The sequence below is a fragment of the Corvus cornix genome, chromosome 7 (genome assembly GCF_000738735.6).
Source record: "Corvus cornix cornix isolate S_Up_H32 chromosome 7, ASM73873v5, whole genome shotgun sequence".
NCBI classification, from domain to species: Eukaryota; Metazoa; Chordata; class Aves; order Passeriformes; family Corvidae; genus Corvus; species Corvus cornix.
This window is the reverse complement of record NC_046337.1, coordinates 33,896,431-33,922,741: the sequence shown is the minus strand read 5'-3', so window position 1 is coordinate 33,922,741 and position 26,311 is coordinate 33,896,431. Positions and strand designations below refer to the sequence as shown.

The 26,311-nt window shown below is 39.6% G+C and overlaps 1 protein-coding gene across 7 annotated transcripts in view; it reads right to left on the bottom strand.

Moving 5' to 3' along the window:
* The window catches only part of DIP2A (disco interacting protein 2 homolog A), an 82,711-nt gene that overhangs the window by 22,021 nt on the left and 34,379 nt on the right, over positions 1 to 26,311 (bottom strand). For 5 of the 7 annotated variants that reach the window (XR_005602281.1, XM_039554663.1, XM_039554665.1 and 2 more), the window contains 15 exons: positions 20,913 to 21,032; positions 15,962 to 16,207; positions 12,422 to 12,550; positions 11,733 to 11,852; positions 10,638 to 10,835; positions 9,698 to 9,789; positions 9,319 to 9,429; positions 7,104 to 7,227; positions 6,740 to 6,849; positions 6,240 to 6,342; positions 5,241 to 5,305; positions 4,825 to 4,918; positions 4,278 to 4,397; positions 3,432 to 3,546; positions 2,395 to 2,534 (listed from right to left, as the gene is read on the bottom strand). Coding sequence is in view for 6 of the 7 variants with exons in the window: in XM_039554663.1 (XP_039410597.1) it covers positions 2,395 to 2,534; positions 3,432 to 3,546; positions 4,278 to 4,397; positions 4,825 to 4,918; positions 5,241 to 5,305; positions 6,240 to 6,342; positions 6,740 to 6,849; positions 7,104 to 7,227; positions 9,319 to 9,429; positions 9,698 to 9,789; positions 10,638 to 10,835; positions 11,733 to 11,852; positions 12,422 to 12,550; positions 15,962 to 16,207; positions 20,913 to 21,032 (1,887 nt within the window). In the remaining variant the exon portion in view is untranslated. The remainder of the gene's footprint in view (positions 1 to 2,394; positions 2,535 to 3,431; positions 3,547 to 4,277; positions 4,398 to 4,824; positions 4,919 to 5,240; positions 5,306 to 6,239; positions 6,343 to 6,739; positions 6,850 to 7,103; positions 7,228 to 9,318; positions 9,430 to 9,697; positions 9,790 to 10,637; positions 10,836 to 11,732; positions 11,853 to 12,421; positions 12,551 to 15,961; positions 16,208 to 20,912; positions 21,033 to 26,311) is intronic. The other 2 variants (XM_039554668.1, XM_039554666.1) reach the window with 1 other exon arrangement.

The window sequence follows — 26,311 nt, the reverse complement described above, 5'->3', positions numbered from 1 at the left end:
TTTTAATATGTGGATAAATTGAAGCAAATCTGCCCTAGATTCTGACAGCCCAATGCTAATCAGAGTTTTAACGGAGCTAATGAATTAAGTTGCCCAAATTCTGCTTAACTTACAGGTAGTTTTACCACTTACAACTGTATTTTCAAATAGCAACAGCCATCAATTACAAGTCATATCAGTCTGAGGCACTTAATGGTACGCATTTAACTGTTCTCCCCTCACACAAGTCACTTTACACTTCTTACTCACGTAGAAAGTTACAGTAGTGTTATCACTGCCTCCCAGTGGCACACTAATCCAGATGGGTCCCCTAGATTTGCTAGACAATACTCCAAGGAATTTGGACAAAGGAGAAGGGTTTTTTCACAGATCCCTCCAACTGTGCAATCAGGCATTTCACAAGGACAGGGATGTATTTTTTGACAACTCATAGTGAGGTGAAATTACTTACCTGTAAGCATACAGGAATGTTTCCAACATCCTAAGGCAGACTTGAACCTGCCACTGAGCAGATGCTCTGTGGAAAATTAACCCAGGGGACTTACAGCTCCAACAGTTGAATACGAAGAGTAGCTGCAGGCAGCTTTGTGCCTTAGTGAGGTCAAGCACACTTTACTGTGAGAGCAAGCCTTCGAGCAAAGCCAGGAGCATCCCTGTGTTGGTTTTGCATGGCCTGGTTTTTGGTAGTGGGAGTGCCACAGAGGTGGAGCCACATGGGATAAACTGATCCAAAGAAAGATTTCAATTGATCCTGCATCTAGTACCACTTTTTTGAACAGGAGCAACATTGAGTTTAAGCTCAGTCAGTTCACTAAGGATTCATGACTATCAGGCACACAAACTCGCTCCCTTCATGTCCCTGTGACTAACCCATAAGCTAAGGAAAACATTGGGAGCACAGCTGAATTTCTGCGAGGTTTCAAGAGGACAGCAGTAGTGTGGACACCCTGAACAGACAGCAGCAGCAGCACATGCCATCTGTATTCTAGTAGAAGCAGAAAAATCACTATTTTGTTGAGACACCGATGCCAGTCACAGAATCAGAGAATTGATTAGGTTGGAAAAGACCTTTAAGATCAAGTCCAACTGTGAAGCTGAAGTTACTATTGCCTTTCTTGGAATTTATTATGGACTTTCAAAACAACTTCAAATGGTCTTAATACAAAACAAAAACTTCAAAGAAGCCACACAACAACCAAGCAACTTCTCTGCTTCATTTTGGTATGAAGTGCAGAGCTTCTGCTCAGTCTTCAGCAGAAGGAAACTACTGAATTTAAGTTCATTAACAACAACTAAGCCTTTGACTTTAGGGGAGGCAAAGGGCTTCTGGGGGTAATAAGGAAAATTAAAGAAGACCAATGAGACTTGCACACAATGGCTGAAATTTTCATCAGCAGAGTGAGAAGCTGTTGGCCTCCTCTTATTTGTATCAGGGGCTTTGGTTTACAGAGAAAAGGTTGTTGCTGAAAACACACAAGTTGAGTCTCCACTTTACCTTGAATAAATGCTCTAACAGAGTACAGGGCTTTAGAAACACAGCTCTGCAAGGCAGGAAGTTCATACGGAGACCAAGAATAGCAAAGCCAAAGGTGCCAAGGGCATGACCAGAATCAATGAGGTTCTATGGTAACTACATAGTAAACTTGAGGGGTGAGGAGAGTTACAAAAAATCTGTATTTCATCCTCTCCAAGCACACCAGAGCAGGTCAGGACAGGGCCTGAAGTCAGTAGTACAGACAATGCCATGGAACACTACACTGCCAGCCTAAAAGTTGGAGTAGATGGCACCAAGTGTCCAGTCCTTCATCCCACTGTTCACAGTCTTAGGTCTGGTTTGGCACTTTACCTTTACTAACTTTCTTCCGAGTGCTCTCCCATCCAAATGCAGCTGAGTCTCAAATGAGAGTAACAGGGATGAGACAAAGTCTCTTCCAATTCAGATAATGGGCTGAGGAACAATACCCAGCTCTACCTAATTCAGGAAGCACAGTGTTGCAAATAGGTGTCGTTAGGAAACAGGTTAATCCAGGTCACTCCTGATCACTTTCTTGTTCTCCACGTGCATGAGAAAATAGTTTCCAGAATTAGTTGTTCCACCACCTTCGCAGGGTTTGAGATGAGGCCCCTTTCAACTGAAATATTCTATTCTACTCCATTCCATTCCAAAACCTATTCTGCAACAAGCCAAAAGCATTTGCCCATACCAAAACGTAGAGTCATTCAGATTTATTGTGCATGAATCTGTAATCATCATGTGTTTAGGCAATGTGTCAAAACATAAGTCATACCTACCTTAAAGGCATTTAACATTTCTATTTATTCCACGCACACAAGTGTAATAGTAAAGATAACTTATGTGGAATATGCTGAAATCTACACAAAATGCTTTCCTACCTCCAGGCATAATCTGCCCAACATCCTGCACAGTTAACACTGACAACTTCTCCTCTGTATCCACTCTGATCACTCCGAAACTCAGACAATTCATGGATAACACTGCTTTTCCTGGAGGGGGGCCACCCAGTTCAGAAGGTCTGGAAGATAGAAAGTTCAGTTAGATATGAATCAACAGACCAATATTGGTGATATGGTCACTAAAAACATTGTGCTGGTTTCTCAGGCTTGGAAAGCTTAAGAAAAATAATTGTTTCTCACTTTACAGAAACAAGAGTTCAAGACTTATATCATAACTAAATGAAGAAAGAGCTAAACCAAAACTCTCCAAAATTTCGAAGTTTTTTGTTTCAAGTTTTCTTGAAGTCGACTTTCTGAAAAAGTACATTTTGATCAGAACCAGTATCAAAAAATTCCAGCATATCCCATCTATACATCTATTAATAATTAAAGTACTTCTGTTTCTCAGACCATCCCTTGCTATCTCCAGAAATCCAATGGTATTTTTCAGACCAGTTACAAATATTTTTTTTAATTTTAGGCCCCTGTTTACAAGATATCATACATAAGCAATTAACTGAGCATTTACCATCTTCTTCATCCCAAATAACAAAGTCTTGTTTCAGGGCATTTTAAAAGGTCCTCCAATAACTTCAGTGAGGATGAGACCTCACTTCCCCAAAGAAGAAAACGCCTTCTGCCTGACTATTCTTAGAAAATATTAAACCTTTTAAAGAACCCAAACAAAAGTCACCCATCCTTCAGTGAAGGAGATACCTGTGAGCTTCATACTTCCTCTAAGTGTTTGGGCATCTCTGTGTGGGTCACGGTATTTTCTGACTATCATCCTAACATGAGATTCCCCATCCCTGGAAGTGTTTAACACCAGGCTGGACAGGGCTTGGAGCAACCTGGTATAGTGGAAGGTGTCCCTGCAGGGGGTTCGAACTCCTTCCAACCAAAAGCACTCTGTGATTCTATGACATAATTCAATAGTCAAGAAAAGCTTCAGTTCACTTCTCAGAAAAGGGAATTACCTCCGAATAGCAACAGTTAGTGCCTCTGAAGAACTAGCACAGGGACAGATTACTTCTGGTCTCAAACCTCTGGATTGAAATACATTCAGGAATGCATCACAGGAAGATATTGACCCTAGAAAGAACAATCACACAATTAGAAACATTTTTCTAAGAGCAGGAAAGCTTGAGCTGCAGAAATTCAAAGTCTGTGCTGACTCTCAGCTCAGTTATATGAATATTGTCGCATTCACGTACAAACCAAATATGCTTTCAAACTGTCTGAAAGACATTCCAGTTTATTATTAGAGAGTTGATTTGGAAAAAGAACTCCTAGTGACTAACAACTACACTGAATGAAATTCCCAGCTGCATACTCCTCCTCTGGCAGCACTCACCAGCACTTACTATAATGGAAAGTCCTTCAAGGATCAGAATACTTTGTCACTAAGGGTAACTTTATGTCAACTTCTACTACAGCTCCTATCTGACTGCTTCTTACAGAGGTCACAGCACTTAAAATCAAATATCAAATGCTTCTAACATACCTTCACAACTCTACCAGGCCACTAGCACTTGGCCCAAAGCAGATTATATCTATATTTATATCTCTCAGGTATCAGTTCAAGTCAATTCATGGAAGAGTATAGCACTAATGAAAACACGAAGTTTTAAAAATCAATTTACACAGGAAAATATAGCCAAGAAGTGCAAACAGCAATGAAAAAGCAGTGGCATCACTGGCACACAAACAGTGTTTTGCTACAGAACAAACTGCTTAACTCTCCAAGCATCAGCTCTGACATAGGGCTTACAACAAACAGAATCTTGGCAAGACTGACACCCAGGAAACGCATCCATACTCACATGGATTGGCTCCATCTGCCACTATTAACATCCGTAAGGAGCTCAGGCTGACATCTCTCTGATCCCTCTGAGCCAAAAGTGACCAGTGCATATCACGGGATTTTACTACAGCTACACGGGCTGGAAATCAAAACAATAATTATGCTGCACGTGCAGAACAAAATAAAGATCAATCATAAAATTACATAAGTATTCTTGTGTATTTACACAAATTTATGAAACTACACACAAAATTTATGACATTACAAATGTAGAAAACAAATACAAATGCCAAATATTCAACTACTATAATACGTGTATACTCAATGCCTCCAGATGGACTTGATCACAGAATTAAAATGCTTGCAATAAATTCAAATACTGAGAAACAGTTTCTTTAAAGGTGTCTCAGAAGAAGCCATCAACATCACCCATCAGTGAAACTATTAGCACACAGAATACTGAAATGGGGTACTCAGTGGCGTACACAGACATTTTGCACAAACAGTTTAATTTGTTTTTAATAACCCAAAAAGAGACGGGTGAAATAAAAAAACTTCTAGGGTACCTTTGTATGAGCAGACTTTCTGTATCCAGGAAAGTGGATTAACCTTCATTAATGCATAGGGAATACTGATGACATGCATCCTGTTCATAACGCTCTATGAGAAAGAGATTCAAAAATAAACTACCAAGTGGCTTAAAAAATATAGAACATGTAACAATGCTTAAATAAACTCTCCCATCATCACAGCTACAACACAACTCTTACAGTCAACTGGCAGTGAAAACTGTGCTTATACGATATGAAAAAATAAGCTACACAAGTTACTAAAAAAGTAACAGTTTACTCTGAAAAATATAAATATTGAAACAAAAACCATTTGAGAGAATTGATGAATTTATGGCCTCATTCTGATACCAGTACACTACCCTTGAAATAAGCAAATTGCTGCAGTTTTTTGCCTTTCTTGCAATACTCACTGTTAACACTCCATGCCAAAGGCCAGCCTCTCTTTTGAAATCCAAGACGTTTGTTAGTGTTTCAGCTGAAAGTGAAGGAAAAAAATACCACATTTAAAAAGCACATTTATAATAATACTTAAGAACTACAAATGTTTGTTAAAGCAACTCTGAAACTTCCATGACTGCTGAGAAACCAAAGCTCTGTTGCCTATAACAAACAGGCCACTTAAGCTCCAAGTGGCTTGTTTTACTTACAGCAATCATCTTTGAATTATGATTACTAGACTAGAATATTACAAGGTATTTAAGACCTCGATTCATTATAATACCTCTTCCATGTGAGTTTGTAACATCTGCCAAAGAACGATGCAGACTGAAAATTTAGTCTTGAAGCAAACTTCTTCAGCTGAACTGAAAAAGTTCATCTGTATTTGAAAGAATTAGATCCAGTAAGAAATATCACCATGGCTCTAATAAACTTTCTTGAGTATCTTCTCTGAGAAATTTGAGTATCTTATGTGATTCAAAAAACGAAATAAGAATCAAAGATTTTAAATCACTGATTCAACTGGATTTTCGAGAGATATCTTGTATTGATTAGGTAAAACTTGCTTATCACTGATGTAGGATGGATGTATGCAGGAAAGTGCTTGGTTAATGGTAGCACAGATTATGCAGATTGTCAAAACCAAGTGCAGTTCTTGGCTGTTCATTGGAAGCATGACTGCAAACAAGCAGATCACTCACTATATTCACATCCCTGGGGAGATGTTGTTTTGTGGGACATGATTAGCCAAGAGGAAGATCCCTTTCTTGATTATGATTTCACAGGTGGCTTAACTCTCTTTCACATATCACACCCATTATGAATGAAGAAGTTTGTCTTTCCCTTTGCAGTTGAAGCTATTATTCTGTATCCAAAGTTTTCTAAAGACAGCGAACACGATTACACAACATAAATTGTCTGAAGATGCAAAGCTGTCGGTATCGTTTTAAAGTTACACGTATCTAACTTACCTTCTGAATAACCACATGCCTGAGTCAGTGCATGACAGTGTGCCAGCATGGAGGCATGAGATACAGTAATGCCCACTGTGCTGCCCTCTTTACTTGTTTTGTACTGAGAAGAGAAAGTGTATGCAAACATTAGATTAACAGCAAAATAAAAAAAAATTACAGCAGTGAATACAAAAACAAATCCAGCTTTTTTTAAGTCAAAAAGCCAGCATAAAAATATATTTATGTCCACAGAATACCCTAATATGGTAAAAGAATCTGTTTCTCTACTCCAATTAAATTGTCCTGGGGAACCCAAAATGCTGATTATCCCCAATATTAACCTGACTCCACACAGTCACTCAACTGACAGTCTGCCTGGCAGCCTGATGGAAACAATATTGTTTCACAGTTTAAAATATTATAGCCATCTCTTTTATTGTATCAAGAGTTTAAAGGAAAAAACATCACATAAACTACAATAGAGTAACCATAGAAGTTATCGTATTACACTGGATCACCTCGATATAAGCAATCTCGCTGCTGGCATCCCGGACCTGTGGATGCCAGTCCTTGGCTGGTTTTGCCAGATGCTTCCCATCAATCACAAACCAAATGAGATGAGGCCAGCCTTCAAAGATAAAGAAAAGTGACTGTCACCACAATTCCAAAAATCAGAGTTTTTTCCCCAGTATTCAGGGATAATGACAGGAGGCAAGCAAAAGCAAAATCCCCCACCTGAGAGGAAGAAACAGCACAAGGCACTGCCATTACAATCAAGGCAGTTCTTTATGTGTAAGAACCTTGCAAGCAAACCCAAAAGCTGAAGTGTGACAGCAACAATTAATTTACCTGCTTTTTAACCCACAAAAAATAAACCCACACCTTTGAACGTCACCACCTCGCCAGTCTGAGCTTTCGGGAGGCCTTTCTGACAGGCATCAGTGGTTAAAGCTAATGTGACTCCACAGCTGCCCAAAAGAAACCCAATCTGTTGACTGCCAGCATCCTGTAGAGACACCAAGTAATAGCAAAATTACAAATAACAAAGCTTTTGGACAGTTTTTTATAACTTCTTCATGTTTAGAAAACATTAAGTCAATTTATATCACAGGGAAAACCAGAAGTCTATCCCGTAAGACCTTTAAATGACTGGGAAAATTTAGTTTTGCTTAGTGCCAACTAAGATTTGGCAGCAGATCTAGTAAGGAAAGCAGTGTCAGAAGCAATGGTTGTACACCCCTCCTCAGCCCAACAGGGGTGTTCATAAATTCTGCTAAACAGTGTCATAGGTTAGCAAGCATAGTCCCAGAAGGGGTGCTTACAGTTTCCTCTCAGAACTGATAGAACCTATCAGCTGGCCAGTTTGAATATGGACAATTCTCTAAGCCACTTAAAGTTGTGACCACCTCTGTGATCCACATTTAAGAATAGGCAAACTCCCCCTCCAAAAGCTCTCTCTCGTTTCCGGTGCTGGGACAGGTGGCTGCGGGCCCCGTGTGGGGGACAGTGGGCCCGGCCAGGCCCTGCTCGGGCCAGGCTGGGCTGGGCCACGGCCATCCTGGAGCTGATGGACCTGTTCCAGCCGTGGAACTCCACCCACTGCCTTGCCGTGGGCAGCCGGAGCGGCTCGGCTCTCCCCCCTCTCCACTGCGATAAGAAAGATTCAACATTCCAGCTGCAAAGCTGCAAGGCCGAGGTGAGATTAACCCTTTTCATTGCTGTGAAGAGCTGAAAACCCTAGGGAAGAGAGAGAGGAGATGCTTAAAGCTGAAATTCTGTTGTGAAGCTATGATATATCAGAGTATCCTGTTGTAATTTCATGAAGATCTGGGGGGTGGAGCGTTCAACTCGTAAGCAAAAGCACCTGCACTGAGATAGGCAGATGCTGACGCAGCTGTAATTTCATGAGAAGTTTGGACAGGGAGAGATGGACCAGATGAGGACTTTTGCTCCAAACGGGAAAGGAGAAAACAGTCCCTAGAGATGAACCAGATGAAGACTTTTGCTCCAAATGGGAAAGGAGAAAACCTCAGTCCCTAGAGATGCTCCCAGACATAGTCCTAACAATGAAGATGAGGAAGACCCTTTGCTCCCAGGGAAGGAGAAGGGCCTCTGTTTTTGTTTCTGAACAGCTCAACCTTAAAATTGTACCCCAAAAAACTTCAAGAGTGGACCCTCGAACGTGGGAAAACCAATTGCTATCTGTGTGTGACCTTGAACAAGCTGCAAGTCAGGGGAAGGGACTCACAGGCAGGCAGAGAGACTCCTCTTCCTAAATGGACTGAACAATATTTGGAAGTGGGCGGCTGTCTCGTTGTGATACTGTTTTCATAGCATGAGCAAGAAGAGACTTCTCTTTCTAAATGGACTAAACAAGGTTATTATGGCAGTGGTAAACAAACTGAACATCTTAAGGGTTGTCTTTTCACATTGTCAGTGGGAGAAGGGAGGAAGGTGGGGGGAGGAGGAGAGTTCTGAAGGTGGTATAATTTTTTTTTTTTCTTTTCTCCCTTCTTTTAAGTCTGTTAATAAACTTCTTTATATTCTTTCAAGTTTGGTGCCTGCTTTGCATTTCTCCTAATTCTTATCTCACAGCAGATAAACAGTAATGAGTATTTTGGACCAAACCACTACAACAGAAAACTGGTTTGATGCTGTTTCTGAGTCCTGACACACTGAGGAGCAGAGACTGTAGCTTTTTAGCTCTTGCCTAATAATCTCCATGTGTGTAGGATTATACCTGTATTTCCAGTAACTATGGTGTTTCTGCTTGCCTCATTACTCAGCGTGAGAGCTGAAAGACAACCTTTCTCTGATATACTCAGAGAAATACTTCCACATGTATTTTCGAAAATAATTAATTAAAATAATTTCTGCAATTACATATCCTAAAATACTTAAATTACTAGCTTAATATTATTCCCCCTTTCCTTAACTAAATATTGAATATAAATCCAAACACAGAATGTACACTGAACAGTCCAGCTGATGCTTTCTAAAGAGCAGGCTCTGAAGGACCCCATGTAAAGACTGTAGGATTTAGATATACACTGCATTTATTTATCAAACCATGAAAATGTTGAATGAATTTGCCTACCTTTCTTGTCAGTGGAACTTCTATTGGGACAGGAATAAGTTCTGCCAGGAGACATCCATAAAATGCCACCATAAACATAACTGGATCACTATTAGGAAATACGAGAGCTACCTACAAAAATACAGTAAAATAAGAAAATGTATTTTTTTTTGTCATTTGGCAGAGAGGGGGGGTTGCTTTTTAATTTGTGGAACAAAATTTTCACAACAATGTACAGGCTTATATATAACCAGAAACAGAAATACTAAGTATTGGGACAATGTATTATTTAATGATTACTTCACAATATATTATTACAATATTTTATTACAAGGCTTTCCTCAGCTAAAGCTGTTCCTCACTATTTCACCCAGAAGAACCAATTCCAACAACAGCCTACCCGGTCTCCAGGCTTCAGCAGGGGCTCATTCTTAGTGGTTAGCTTGTTTAGCAGGGTATAAGCTAACTTCAAGCTTCGACTCCACAACTTGCCTAAAGAATAAAAAAAGAAATTAAGAAATAGAAGCTAAAATTTTAACACTTAATTGGCAAATCTCAGTCCCTCACACATGCACTAAGCATGACTGTATCAGAACAGCTGGCAGAGAGTCCAAGTACAATTTAGAACTTGGCTCCTTTTGGTTTACCTTTTCCTCTTTTTTTAAATTTTAAATGTAAAACTAAACATGATATTCTAAACAACACTCAAAGCTCCACTGCAGAGTAATTACATTACTGCCACTGCTCAGCTATATTTCCTGCATCTTTCATCTGTGAGAATGCAAACAATAAAGTTTAACATTCTAACATACTAAACAATGAAATGCTGCAGTGAGCTATCCTGAAGGACACAGTAATTTTCCCCAAAAATGCAATTTACTATAAAACTTCTAGTTCATTAATGCAGGCAAGTTTCACTTCCCACCATTAACATTCTGATTATGCTCCTGAGGTATGTATGAGTCTTCTCTATAAGGCTGTGCCAGAAGACGCTAAAAGGGAATGTCTCCTCTGAGAAACTGAAGAGTGCCTTATTAACCATCTGTTTCTACCTCCCAGTTTACACTGGGCTAATTTAGTGTTCTTTTATGAAAAAACCCCCACAATTCTACAAGATTTACAAATAGCCAATTGGAAAGAATCAATATGTTTTACAATAAACATTTTCCCTTCCTTAACTTCTTTAAAAACACTTTCCATATACAATGAATTCATAATTTACATTCCTGCAGCAATGGCAAATCATGTGTTATGAGCACAGGCAGCCCCTCCGAAGTCAGGCAAACTGTTGTTACACGATGAACACCTAACTCCTCCTCACAGCTGGCTTCATCACGTACCATAGGTCAGGGTATAAATCGCTTTCCCAGTCGTATCCAACGCCGTCAGACAAGGGGCTTTGGGCTGGGTGGTTCCCCAGCGCTGCAGGGCAGCCAGCAGCGAGGGGGGCCAATTGGTCACAACCCCCAAGGGTTCCCCTTTAAGTACATTCACTTGATTTCCTTCAGGCTTTGGTTGATTTGGGTCAGGCTGTTGCACTAAAACGGGAGCACAGTAAAAGGGAAATGTCAATCCGTACAAAACATGTAAGTTACACTTCACAGACTATTCTATGAACCATTCACCTCTTCCTCACAGCTATCACTACTTTTCCTCTGCTTTTGATGATGCAATGCTAATCATCTGTTGACTTCCCAAAAAGCAGCGATCATCACTTTAGAGTTGTGATTCCACAGTATCAAAGGACCAGAATTTTAATCTCTAGCTCACTTCTCTCTACTTTGGAAAGCTGCTGCTTTCTGCTGCTTGTTCTCCGCATCTATTTCAATGAAAGCCTCCACCAAGCCAAGAAGGGTTATCAGAGACAATGGCTTCAGTGACATCTGGACACTGATTTTTGCTGCACTGAATTCTCAACAGGCAATGAAAAATGACGCTATGCCTGTCTAACAATATATTTTTTAAGAAAGGCCATCTGTTAAAATCCTGCTCCAAGCTGCTCCAGAAAGTGAAGTATCTTGATCTTAGTGAAGACCTGGTTGGAGTTAGCTAACACTCAATGTAGACAACCAATAAAATGAATGGTTCCAAGTGATGCTTTCCACAATTACATGCACCTTAATGGAAGTTCATCTGGAGAAACTTCAGCAAAAGACCAGAATCACAAAAACATTGTATCTTACAAGTATCAAACCAACAGTAGGGGAAATCTAGTAGTAGCTGCTCAGAAATGTCACACTGAGTAAGGACAGCTGAGTTAAAGATTATCTTTCACTTGTGATAACATATGACCTTTCTCTCTCCACTGCATTAATTTTACCAGGACTAGTTTTCTATTGAGAAGAGAAAAAGAAACCAACACTAGCTAAGAAGGATCAGTTCTGTCGTGAACCACTTACGCAAGGAGTAAAAAATGTATCTGAAAGAAAATTAACCTTCTAGCAGTTCTTCAAAATCATCCACAAAAAACTCCTTCAAAGGTGGGCGCTTTGGTCTTTTCAAGGTATTTAGCAGCTGCTGGATTTTAGAGGACACTCTGCTATTCACTGGGACACCTGCCAAATGGAAGAGATTTATTATTTATCACATATTAACCAAAATACACTAAAACACACAACTTCCAGGTGGAAAAGTCATTCAGGACGAGCACCATGTTTGGAAGAAAACAGCTTTAATCAGCAAGAGTTTCCACCATGGATTTATTTGCTTTCAAACAATGCTGTTCCTTGGCTACCTGGCTGACACAGACACCTTTTCACACTTTATTTTAGCTTTTCAAACCACTGACCCCTTAATGAGATTTCAACTGAAACATGAAGAATGTCCCTTTCTCCAGGAGTTTAGGTATTTACTACACTTTAACATTAATTCCACTTTGAAAGCATCAGAATGCTTGGAAAAAATGAGTCAATCTTTCAGTATTTTACAGGGCTTGTAAAAACAATCACTACACAAAACATGATGAATGCTGATTTTCATTTGTGTATGTTAAATTAAGTGTAAATACATGTTTTTATATTTATCAAAATTTAAAGCTATAATGCAATATAAAATTAAGATGCATATAAATATGTATATACAAGGGGACACAGATGGAAAGGTAGGAGGTCTATAACGCAATCACCATCTGCAGTTTCCAGAATGCTGCTGCTGTAGCCTCTGGGCACTCCTCGCACAGATGCGACCTGTGGGCGCTCATGGTGCAGGTATTCCACCAGGCCAGTGGTCACATCAGGTGGGGCAGAGTGGTTCTCTGCAGAAATGCAAGACAGATACAGGAGCTCATCAGGCACCGTAAGAATCAACATAATCAAAATTGCTTCTTACGTGAAGGCACTTCACAAATCCTCACATACAGGGGCTTGAGAACCTCCTTACAACCTGGAGGCAACAAGCCTGCTTTGCTTGGAGCTGTGACCCATTTCCTGGCTGCAGAGCAATGCTTAGGGAACGTCACAGAATCACAGAATGGTTTGGGTTGGAAGGGACCTCACAGCTCACCTTGTTCCCACCTCTTGCCACGGACAAGGACACCTTCCATCAGACCAGGTTGCTCCAAGCCCTGTCCAACCTGGCATTGAACACTTCAGGGATGGGGCAGCCACAGCTTCCTTGGGCAACCTGTGCCAGGGCCGCACCACTCGCACAGGGAAGAATTTCTTCCTAAGCTGAGTCTCTCTTCTTTTTTAATTTAAAACTGTTCCCCCTTGTCCTATCACTTACTGCCCCTGTAAAAAGTTGCTATCATCATTCCAAGACTGTAACCTGGGTTATAGAATGGTTTTGAATGGAATGGGTTAGGAAATGGCAGTATTTTTGAGAAGCGTTTGAACAACAAACAAGAATAGGAGGCCTGAAATATTCAGAATCCTGATGAGTAAAAATAGGAATGCAGCAGGGAAGAGCTGGAGAAAACCCTGCTGCCCAGGGCTGAAGGAGCTGCCTCTGTAGACACAGCCCTCAGAGGACCTCAGCATGTCACAAATCTGCCAGAGAAACAACAGGCGGAGGGAGACCTAGGCAGTGCTGTGAAATACATACATTATCCCCCACTCTGAGGCAGTGATCAGCCCCAAAATAGCAAGTGCTTATAGAACTGGTCCCATATTTCCAGAGCTGACACACAAGCCACCAGTCCAACTCTTAAGTGGTTTCAGAGGGATCACCAGGAGAAAAATTTAACTCCATTCCCATCCTTTCCAATGGACAGCACTGCAATGCCAGTGTTTGCATTGCAGAGACTAAACTCCTTTCATGTGGGTGAGGTACATGAAGGAGAAAAGTGTTACTTCATCTCCCAGAAAAATGCCCTGGAATCAGTAACCACAAAGATGACAACTGCATAAAGCTGACCTTTATAACCATTGCACAGGACCTACAGAGAGCCCATGTATACACCTCCCTCATGTATATGCTCTCACTCTGTTCTGTGTATTTTTGAAGTTGCTTTTAGGGTGATTTTTTTTTTCCCCCCCTTGGATTTCCCAAAGTCCCAAACCATGGGCTTCCTGCAGCACACAACTTGGCCACAGAGACAGGTGTATCTGGTTCCCGCCTGACACACCCTGCAGGGACTAGCAATGTCTCACTATGTATAGAGAAGGAATAGGTTCAATTTTCAGGATTTATGCTCAGATAAAAACCACATTAGCTTAATTAATCATTTTGGCATTTTATTAATAAATGCCCATGAGACCACATGCTATTAGTTTGTATCATCCAGAAATACCATGGCACAGCAGGGTAAGAGAAGTGGTGAGGCGTTAAAAAGTGTGAGCAGACTTGTGACTTCAGGAAGAAAAGTTAATTGGATTCAGACTGAAGGACCTTTCCATTAGTGATGACAAGACAGAGATAAATGCAAAAGAGCAGTCTCGAAAGAAAGAACATACGGGATATGACAGAGAATTAAAAGCCATGATGATCTGTATATTTCTAGCTGCTCTAAGAGCTAAGGTGGGAAATACTCCCTAGTTGATATGGTGACCTTGAAAAAAACCAAGACATACCACCAGCCTTATTAATTAAAAAAAAATAATTTCACAAAAGAAAAAAAGCCCCCCAAGGGTTGTGAAGGGTTGTCCTTGCTGCTATTAAGTGAAAGACAAACATCTTTAAAAAAATGCATGCTCCTATGTGACTCCATAAATACTGTAACCTTGCACTTCCAACACTGCAGCTTACTACCTGGGAACTCAGTTTGAGCTCACTATTAAAAATGCAGGCTGGAGAAGATGAGCTGCAAGGGAACCAGCTGCTAAATTTAAATTCTCCAACATCTCAAAACCGTGAATAGCTATTCAGTACACAACCAAAACACAGAATATTTCAGTAGGGCATAGCAATTAAGATATGTAAGATGCCTTTCAGATTGCTGATATCAGCATACTATCTGAAAAAATAAATAAACTCTTCTTCTATGCTCTAGGACAAATCAAAGCCACTTTTAAAAAGTATGCAAGTATTTATCGAGAATCATAAAAGTTTGCCCTGCAAGAACTGAGTAAGTTTTCATACTCTTGTGAGCTATGAAAAGTACAGACAGACAGGAAAAATGTCCCAACTGAACTGATACTGGCCATGCATGAATGTTACCAACCTAGGAATGAAAACTGATAGAACACGGCAAGCATTGCAGAAATGAGGAAGACCATTCTTATGTGAAAACGCACCTGGTTTTTTTTTTCAAAGGCACTGGAAATTTTATCTTTACAAATATTTTTAATAGATCAGCTCTTAATGATCCCTGAGCTTCCTTCTTGATAGATACTATAATTATTTATTTCCCATTAACGAAATTTTAAGCCTGCATACAGCTCAACATTCAGCTGCTTAAATGCTGGACTCTGAACTCTTAATAAGGCCTCGATTTTGCATTGTTGATTAAATAGTCCTGATGGACAAGTCTATCTGGCCTGGGGCATGAGACACAACAAGATGCTGTGCTGCATATTGTGTATCTTGCAAGTTTTTACAGCTATATTAAGAATTTCATCAATCCCAATTAAGCTTAAAAGGTTAGCCATAACTGACTTTGCAATTTAAAGGAGTTAAACATGATTTCTATTAAACCGTAATATGAAATCCAGAATGGCTTAAAGTGAAGTGGTGATGGATTACCCCTTTCTTACATCCACCAAGGTCAAAAATAATTGCGGATTTCTCATTATTAATAAGCTTGGAAATGGGAATATGAAAAAATAGGTTTCTTTAAAGGTTTTGTACAAACAGCAAAAAAAATTCCCTAATGATTAGTACCTCTGTTTTCATAACTTTCCCAAATACTCTGTGTGTTTTTCAGTCTTTTGGGTGCTTACCAACTGAATCATGTCTGAAATACACAACCTGACATTGTTTAGGGTAAATATATATAGATTGGAAAGCATGCACCAAAACCAGGATTCCTTCGAAATTCTGCTTTGGAATCCACTAAAACTGAACCTTAGTTTCTCGGTAAAGCAAGCATTTTACCAAGAAGAATGCACATTCAGATCTCATGAACAACTGGCTTGGGTTAAATACATATACATCATACCTACCTCATCTGTGAATTGCACATTTTAAGGCTATTCACAGGTATCTCCTGCTGAAGACCTCTGTGTTTAGCCCTGCTTTGGGATTTGTAATCTGATTTTATTCCAACCACACCGGCAGGTTTACTGACCTATCTGGGTGTGTGCCATGAGATCTGCAAGCACAGTGGCAGCAGTGGTGGCAGGAGCAGTATTGGAAGCAGCAGCAGATTTCCCTCCAGGATGAGATGAGGTGGAAGATGCAGAGGATGAGGTGGAGGAGCCCTGAATGACCCGGTTAAGCCAGGGCTCTACGTTGGAATGGCTCTGGAACGGAGTGGAGCTGATCCGCCCTTGCCGCCGCAACGAGCCCTCATCTTCTGATGCTGACGATGTGTCTGTGGTTAAAATAATGATGACAGGCCTGTAATGTGGGAATGGGAATGACCCAGCACCAGGAACATGGCACTTGGCCCTGTTCCGTGTGCTCCGCGCAGCATTCTCACGTGCTACACATGAGGGGTGTGTATTAAAGGAATGGGATATTCACACACACAAATATCCCTCTTGCTGCCATTTTTTGGGTTAACACAACAACTTCTACACATTAGGGCCAGAACACACCTGGAGCAAAGTTTCAGTTACCTCCAACATATGGAATGACATAAGAGTCAAAACAGGCTTCTACCTCCAGTGGAGGCTCAGCGAGCATCCCATCCCGTCCCTATTCCACTGAGAAAAATATTTCTGCTCTGAACAGTTAAATTTTATCTCATCACACCTGAAAAAAGCCCATTAATTTGTTTGTTATTTCCTTTTTTACTCTTTTTGAGGGGAAGGGAATTCTTCACTTTCCAATTCTTCTGACAAATTGTTTTGAGAACTGCATCCTAAAAAAACCACGGTGTTCTGAAGTTCGATGAAAGAGTAATTACAAAGCATGTATTTTAACCACATAAACTGAATATTAATGAGTAATACACAGAAATGCTTAGTAAAGCGTCTTTTCATTCTACATGTATATTTGTTGCTGTTTAAAGTCTGACAAAGGGCTCCTAATTTAATTCCCATCCAGTTATTTACAACTTTCCAGAAGTTTCCCTTCGGCACGCAACCTTCCCTTATTTATTATCCATCCAACAACAAATAAAAAGGTCATTCTAAATATCAAGAAAATACATCCCTTCTGATTTTGGCTGAAAAATAAAACGTCTTATTGCAGAAAAAAATCTTGCCCTTGTAAAGAAATTGCTGAATTTTAATGACTTTATCTTTTACGTGTTTTATATAAGACGGGGTATCTGTTACTATACTCTAAGAGTCCCAGACGTGGAAATCTGGGGTGGGTTACATCAGGAATTCTGCAACCTTAATTTTGGCTATTTTCTTAATCCTATGAACACGTAATTGTTCAGCTAGATACAATTCCATATCAATTTCTTGAAGCGACATAAAAAAAAAAACCTACTCCTCATCTTGGGCAATGCATTTCAGTTACCAGCTCTTTAATTTTCTGATTTTTAAGAGTATGTGCATTTCCAATAGCTTCAAAATAGTTTCTATTAGCAGTCTGAAATCACAAAACCCAAAACCCATTTAATAAGAATCCCATTTAACTTGATGGCATTTTCAGAGTTAAAATTGTTGATATCTCATTATTTGACCTCCCTCATCAAACACGACAATTTTGAATGAAAATACCCAAACAAAAGATCTCTGAGAAGATCCAGCTGTGGTGCATCCCCATTGCCGGGTCCATGTCTCATGTGATATTTCTGGTCTGCTGCCACATTTGGAGTTTTTGGCAGCTGACTCCATTTGCTCCTGGAGAGAAGCCAAACCTGTCCTGTATTGCTTGCAACCTTTCCTTTCTTTTAGGCAGAAAGCAAAAAATAAATAATTCCAGGAATATGGAACAAGATAGGATTACGAACAGCCAGGGATTGAAAAAAAACCACCAAACCAAACCACCATGTTTGCAATTTATAATCACTTCAGAGGAAGAAATAAAACTACAGAAAAAGCAGGTTTCTCACAGAATACACACTCTGATAATATCTCCTTACCCAGATCCAAGACAAATGAAATCTATTATTTCTAAACTTTCCAGCTGTCTTACATGAGTGGAGGTGAAAAAATCCAAACCCTTTAAATGTACAATATTAACTGTGAACAAAAGTGAAGGATCCATGGTAAAAGCATTCTAATATCAAAACATAAATACACCAAGAAGCAGCAAAGTCACCCCAGTAGCAGCGGTGGCAGGGGTTAACCCATAGATCCTGGTGTGTGGTGACAGAACAGTGACAGAATACTGTGTGCTTGGCTTCCAGCATTTCCTGGCTAGGAGCTGACCCAAGACAGTCACAAAAGCCACCCCTCTTTGAGCCAGACTTGCATGAAGGCTACAGCTCCAGTTCTGATCACAGGAAATCTGTGTGGGAAGGATCAGAGACTCAACAGGACAAACCCAAAAGTACGTTAAAATTTTTGGAAGGATGACTGATAAAAGCAGTTCCTTTACAGCCAGCCAGGAGCTGGATTTCAATCTAACATTGTGCTGAGAACCATGGATTCACAGAATGGTTTGAGTTGGAAGAGAACCTAAAGGTCATCTCATTACATCCCCTGCCATGGGCAAGGACACCTTCCATTAGACCAGGTTGCTCCAAGACCTGTCCAACCTGGCCTTGGACACTTCCAGTGATGGGACAGCCACAGCTTCTCTGGGTCAGTGCCTCACGACCCTCAGTGTAAAGAATGTGAATCTGATGCTTCCTTGCTGGTACCTGATGGTAGCAGTTTGTAACAAAATTTCAATTATTAATACCAAAGCATGCTTTAATTCCTTTAACTCCTGCCAAAACAAGGACTTAAGGCAGTGGGTGAATGGCTCAGGACTAGATGCTCGGCACTACTCAGGTTCTTTGCAACTCTGGATCCTTCTTGCTGAGCTAACTTTGCAAATAAAGGCAGGCCCATAAAAAGACAATTATTTTTATGATTTGATATAGCTGAAGAAAGTACCTAGAATATTTTTGAATGTCCTGGTTCCCCATGATACAGAACTCATCCAGTGGCCCATTCTGTTATAGAGATAAGGGGATCTCATAACACTTTTTCTTAGAAAGAGCTTGACAGATTCTAGAGGCACTTAACTCTTCATAGAATATCCTGAGTTGAATGAGGAATACTGAGTCCAACTCCAGGCCCTGCACAGGAGCACTTCAAGAATGACACCATGTGCCTGGAGTGTTGTCCAAATAGTTAATGAACTCCAGCAGGCTTGGGGCCATGACTATGTCCCTGTGGTGGTCACACCACCAGCTTTCAGCTCCTATTATTTAAGGTGCTACTGCACCCTGCTCAATCCCAGTGTGAGCACACTTGGCTTCTCTGCTGACCACCTGCACAGGCGTGTTAGAAGATGACACTCCAGCAGCACAAACACACAAAAACATGCAGATCTCACAGCATCATCTTGCTCTGTACACACATGTACAGCATGGAGTATAGGCTCAGGGGCATGGCCAGGCATGTGTTCCATTTACACACCACCAGCTGTTTTTGATCCTATTATCCTGCTGTTTTCCCCACACTTATTCCTCTCTAAGTCTGCCCCTTTGCCTGTCTGCACTTCCCTTAACATCCCATAACAAGACTCATGCAGTTCCAAAACACTCTTGCCCTGCATTGTATACTGTGTCCCTCTGTGTGTTCCCCCCAGTCCAGAAGGTGCTCTAGTTCTGACTGGTCTTGACGGGCTTCACACCGAAGGTTCTCCAGGGACAGGCCTGGACAGGGTGACCCTTCTCCGAGTCCTGAACTTGCCTTCCTGCCTGCTGCTGTTCCTGGCGCTCCTCTGGGCTTGTGCAGATGGGTCTGGGACAGGCTGGTGGCTCCTGGGACAGGGCATTATTTGGACTGCCCCAACTGCCATGCCCCACACTCCTCTGCAGGTGTGCAAGGTAGCTTTTATTACATAACCTAACATTGTCTCCATAGCATCTCAGCTTCTTTTTAATAGTCACTCATTAAAAAAAGATACTTTAATGAAAATACTTATCTTCTAGGCAAAAACATTAAGGGTCGAGAAAGACCATATAGAACACAGAAGATTTTTGTTTGTTAACTAATGAAATAACTGGAGAACCCACAAAAATAATACACTTAAGTGTGTGACTAGCAAAGAAAAGTGGAATTCTCTTTAAATGGGAAGAACAGAAAGAAGAAATAAATCTCAGAAAGCAGGAGAGCAGCATACCTGAACTCTTATTTTAGAGGAGGGGGTTAAGAACTAGAAATGATGAAGAAGGGCAGTAGAGGTCAGTGTGCTTCTGCTCCTGGGCCACATTACAAAAAACAAGAGGGCGTCCTCAAAATTAAACATCTTAGGAAATCCCTCTTCTCTGTATACAAGACATTGGCCTCAAACCACTTTGCATGCTAGCACAACATGTTCCAAGATTTTCTTAACCTCCAGAAAATTCATTGTGAGACAACAGAAGATTACTTTTTGCCCCTAAAAATTAAAGAAGACATTCTGCCATAACCAATCTGAACAATCATAGCATATGATTTTCTGACTGTTTTAATCTGCTCACCACTGAATAGTTGAAACCATCTGATGAGTGCTCTGCAATTAATGCAGCAACTTAATGCTCTGGTATTTTCTTCAACTTTTAAAAAAAGAATCTTCTGCAATGTGAAATGAGGTATTTTCAGCTCTGATACGCTTGCCTAGATTATCTCCTCTGAGTGAGATGAGATGCAAGAGAACATTCTTAATGTATAAAGGGCACCTGCTCACTCTATGACTGCTTTCATGTGGACTTCCAGCAGCTACAGTATCTCTAGATGAGACACTAAAAACCATGAGAAAAAACATCAAAGCATAAATCCAGCCAAGACCTGATTATTGGGAAATACAGCCATGATATAGAACTTTAGTGCAACCTACTAACAACTTAGGACAGGGACACTTTCCACTATCCCAGGTTGCTCCAAGCCCTGTCCAACCTGGCTTTGGACATTTGCTGGAATGGGATACCCACAACTTCTCTGGACAGCTCTGTTAATTCTCTGTGTTCACTCAACATGTACCTGGAGGGGTGTATGTCTCTACTGAAGAGTGCACCAGGACAGAGCGTCTCTTCGATGGCATAGGCATTTTCCTCTCTTTATATTTTGCAAGTGCTGCTTGTACTGCTTCAGTGTGGACATCTATACAGAAAACAAACAAAAAGGTTAGAATTCAGTTAAACAGGAGGACTGAATCAACACTACTGCCTCCCGCTCCAATCCAGTGCAGAGGCAATGGTTTCCAAAGCTAAGGGAGGATATAAGTAGGGTCAAGTTGACACATTTTCCTCATGAAATCAGCCCAAAAAGGCTCTGTGAGTAGCATTTCGGAAACCCCCCTGAAATAAACACTGAAGTTACAGAGTACCCAGTATGTTAGTTTTGAACTATGAGTTATTTTCATTTGGAGGAGAAATTTCAATGCAGATTCTGTAAATTCGCAACAGCATTTGACTCCTCATCCTCAAAATCCAGGAAGGGAAAAAAAGTACAAGTACATGCATACTTGAAGGTGTCACAAAACAATGCAAGTAATAACAGAAAAAAGAAACTAATGGAATCAATGATCTTAGAGGTATTTTCCAACTCTAACAAAATTCTACGATTCTATATGAAGAATTAGGGAAAAGACACATACAGCTTTCACTTTCCTGAAAGCAAAAATTACCCTAAGAGGCTCATGGGCTATATTTTAACTTTTGTAATTTTTAAGCCAAAACTGATATTCAAGCAGAATTCAATGTTCAATCAAGACCTCACTGCAGATAAAATTTAACGTATTCCAGTAATTTTTCAGCAGCTTTTTCTTTTTGACATCTACATTTCAATGGTGTCAAAAGCTAAAACTTATGCAGGAAGAAAATTCATGAGAAGTGAATGGATGTTGAGGAGAAATGAGGCAGACCAAAAATATACTTTGACTTACCACCTGAGATTCACACTCAGGAAAAGCACAATACAACATGTATACACTTAAACATAGTTACAGTGGGCTTGTTGCCATTTAGGAATGGTATTCTCCAATTTAGCCTTCCCTCTAAAAACACTTCAAGACAGGCACTGCTCGCTCGCTCCCCCCTCTCCCTCCTCTCTGTGGTGGAATAGACAGGCGAATTAATTAGAGGCACAGATCATGGGTCAAGATAAAAGTGATTTACTGAAAACAGCAATGAGATATGAAAACGAACAGTAACAGCAAGACTAATGACAGAGGGTACAAGAAAAGAATTGCTATTGCTGAGTGTGGAAACCCCTGTCAACAGACAGAACCTGAACCAGGACAGAGCCCAAAAGTGAGTATATGATTATGCATTGGGCTGACCACATTTCTTCTACATGGAAACTGCTGTACAAGATTTTCAGAATTTAACTATTCTATTTGAAAGAAAATACATATTCTTTAGGTAAATATCCATCTATTCTTTTGTTAAAATGCAAATATGTAACAGGTAGACAAATTTGAAGGTATGAAACTATTTGTAGGTATGTAAGTGTGTAGGACAGACGTATACTTACATGACTTACATAATATACAATGTAATGTAACGACTCTGTCCTTGTACCTACAGGGGTTTACCATGGTGATGACTACAGGTAAAATGCTGTATTTTACAGTACTTTTTCTTTTTTTTTTTTTTTTAAATTTAAAAAGTACCATTTCTTTACTAGCCCTGAACCCCCCTTTGGTCATGCTCAGCACAAGGCTCTTTCTAAAGAACTGTTCCCTTCAGTCTGGTCAAATGGATTCTACAAAATCACAAGAATCCCTGAGCATATGGTCCCAGACACCAACCAGCTCTTCACAGCAATAACGTCACTTTTCAGTCTGCAATTCCCCCCAGATAATCTGTTCAGAGCAGTACTTAAAATATGTAGATATGCAAATATACTATGCAACCTGTGTGTTCCTACAAGACTCAGGAATGTACTAAGTAGATGCTTATCTCAAAGAAGACCTTCTTGTGCAATTAACATGGGAGGTACAAATATGATGTTGTTATGAGAGAAAAATATTAAGAAGGAAAAAGAAAAAAAAAAAAAAATCAGTAAAACCTCTATCCTTTAATACAAGATTTTTTTTTTTGTCCTGGGCCCCGTCAGATTTTTGCTGCTGTACTTCACACCAAGGACTTAATAATGGATGTTTTATAAATTAAAAATTCCCCTTTTCTTATGTCTGCCTGCCTCCCTCTCCATTCCCACATCTAGGCTTTTTGTCAAGTCTTGGTTTCTCCTTATCCTTAGTTTTAGCTGTAATTGTCAACCAATGAAGTTTATTCCCACGGATACCCAGAAGCAAACCTTTTATGTCCCCAAATTCCAGAAACTTTAAGCAGGATTCAACATCAATTAAAGGTTGTTTTTGCAGCCTTAAAAGTAGGGGCAAAATGCCCATTCTGCAGGACACATTTCCTTGGCAGAACTTCCAGTCAAAACCAAGCTGAAATGTTTCTAGAAAGAGACAGTAACTGTGAGATGCAGTCACTTCCACCACGCCTACCATCTACATACAATTTAAAAGACATTTTTGTTACATCAACATCTCATAGTTAGCAGGGGAACATAAGTCGTTTTTCTCCAGAAGAGGTCTGCCAAAGAGCAAAATAACACACAACATTTGTAGCCTGCATATAAATACATTAAGTCATTAAATAATGTGGCAGATAAAAAATGAAAGCATTCTTAGAGAGTTGTGCATTTTGCGAACGGAAAGGCCTAGCTGGAGGCAGAGGAGTGCTGGGGCTTTTTAACAAAGCAGAGCAGGGCAGGTCATAACATCACACAGATTTGTGGCAGCAAGCATGAGAACTACTTTTTATTCCATTTCCAGAGGGCAAGATCACCACCACCTCCTCCTCTAGTCCTAACTCCCACCCCCAAACCTGGAACAGACTAGATTAAATTATAAAAATGCAACCAGGAAACAGTCAGGATGAATTTTTATTCTGTTCCATGTTTTATTTTTACAACGCCAATTTAACTCATCATTCCTTCTATACTCATTAAGATTTATTTCTGGCTAGAAATCTTTCTTATAATATCTTGTCCTTGGACAACAGCTGAATAGGAACATCCTCTCTCATGCAAATCAATGAAGTAATTGCTTTCACTTCCCTGGAACACTTTGTTCCTATTCCACTTTTGCTTTAAGAGCTTTTCTACATGATGAAACACATTTCAATAAAAGAAGTAAAAGGAATGAAATTATTTTAAAGAAGCAGAATGCTTAGCGTACAAAAATCAATAAATTAGTATAAATTAAATTTTAACTGGATATTGGAATTGCAAAAAGCAGCTCTCTACCACTGTCTGTTACTTAAATTCTTTAAAATTTACTGTGAAAGTGATTCACCATGTAAGAACTGTGGAGTTCAGTTTTCTTTAAGGAATTAAACACTCATAATCAGACCAAATGTGTCACATTTTTGAGAAAAGGGAACACAAATGCTCAACAGTGATCACTTGAAGTGATGAAGAGCAAGCCCAGCGTTTCATTAACACAAAGAATATATATATATCAAAGTGAGGAAAAAAACCGTATGCTGCCATCCAAAAGCAGAAGAAAAAGTCTTGGAGAAGTATTTCTAAGCTGCACTTCATTAAGCTGCAAACAACCATCAACAATTAGTAACTGATTATAAACATTTTCTCCTTCTGTTGTAGTAAACCACACAATCTTCTCTCCCATTCCTCATACCTATTCTCATTTTCTTTCTTTCCACATGTCCTTAAAAAAGGATAAGGGAGAAAAACTAAAATAGTTTGCGGACTATAAACACCTAAACTCTTACAGCTCCTACACTGTCCAGCTATTAGAAGAGCATTTTTCATTCCCATTTGTAGCATCTGTGCATTTATCAGCCTCTGATTCTTGCCCCTGCCTTAGGCACAGAAGGAAGAATTTCTACAGTCAGTTGAAGAAAAAAATGACATTTATAAGCTGACCAGCTGTCCCTGCTGCTCATGGATTTCAAAATACCAAAAGGTAAAGCAATAAGCACTGTCTAGATGGGATGGGGAGAGGACCCAGAAAAAAGTAAAATCCATGGGTTGAGATAAAATAATAACTGAAGTAAATTAAAATGTAATAATAATGATGGTGATGTTCAGAATAAAAGTAATAATAATAGAATTAGAACAAGAATAATAAAATATGAGCATTATTCTCATTGTAAATCTAAAACACAGTACTGTACCAGCTATTAAGAATAAAATTAACACTATTCCAGCTGAAGCCTGGGTGACAGGCTTGTACTTATCAATAATATTCACTGCTGGAATGTTTTTGATAATATTTACTGTTTGAAGACAAGTGTCTGGGGATGATAAAAACACACCGTTCATTTAAATACACAATTCTTCTGTGAAACTGTTAAAAAAAGTGCTTAAAGACAGTAAATGACAGATTAATTGCATAAAAAGACAAAATTGTTTCACTTCCTTGTTTATTTTAAATAATTTATGTTGACGGTTCTGAAGAACCTGTAATAGCTCCAGAAAGAGATCCTGCTCTAGGAAAAGTGGCATTCTCCCCTCATCGACTAGTCTTGAAAAAAGACATAGGAGAACTGATGAGATTTGAAGAAAGGAAAATAAGAAATAAAGACTGGAAGGAAAGAAAAAAGAAGAGACAACACACCCTCTCCTTCCCACAACAGTCTAAAGAATAAATAAGCTGTGAGATTGAGGGAAGGAGGCTAAAGCTGGTTATCCCTCACAAGAGGTAACATGCGTCAGCACACAGGGAAGTTGAAGAAGTCAACAATATCTATCTCTTTGTTGAGATAAAGAAGCCAATCACTAATGAAGTAAATCTGAAGAATTTTTTTTTTAATTACAGAGGTCAAAAGGGAATAGATATTGGCTTCTGAAAGCCATATCTACATTTCCTTGCACAGACCTAAATAAGTTCTTTAGGTAAATATCTTTATCTTTAGGTTTAACCTAAACCAAGTCAAACAAAACCATCACTATTTGGTTTTGATACCATCTGAGCACATTAAGCCTTGTCATCTATCACTAATGGGAAAAGAAATCCAATAATGTGTGTTGTAACTAAGATCCTTCCAAATTTCCAAGTGAAGAACTTGTTCTAGGCAGGAATATTTAATGAAAAATTCGTTTGGAGAGCAGTGATAGGAAACCACAGCAGGACATGGCAGTCCCCACCAAGAACTACCTCCCAAGGATTTCCTGCTGTAGTTGTGCTCTTCTTGCAGATTTTTATTTCTGTTAGTTTAACAATGGCACATCTTACTTTAATTATTGTCTATAATATAATTTCCTATAATGTATTTTTATAATTTAATAATTATTTTTTGTATTTTTAAATAAGTCATTTAGCTAATTTTGACAGTATGCAATATTCCCTGACATTCAGGAGTTTCTTCTCTGTGTAGCTGAATACAGGCATCTTTCCC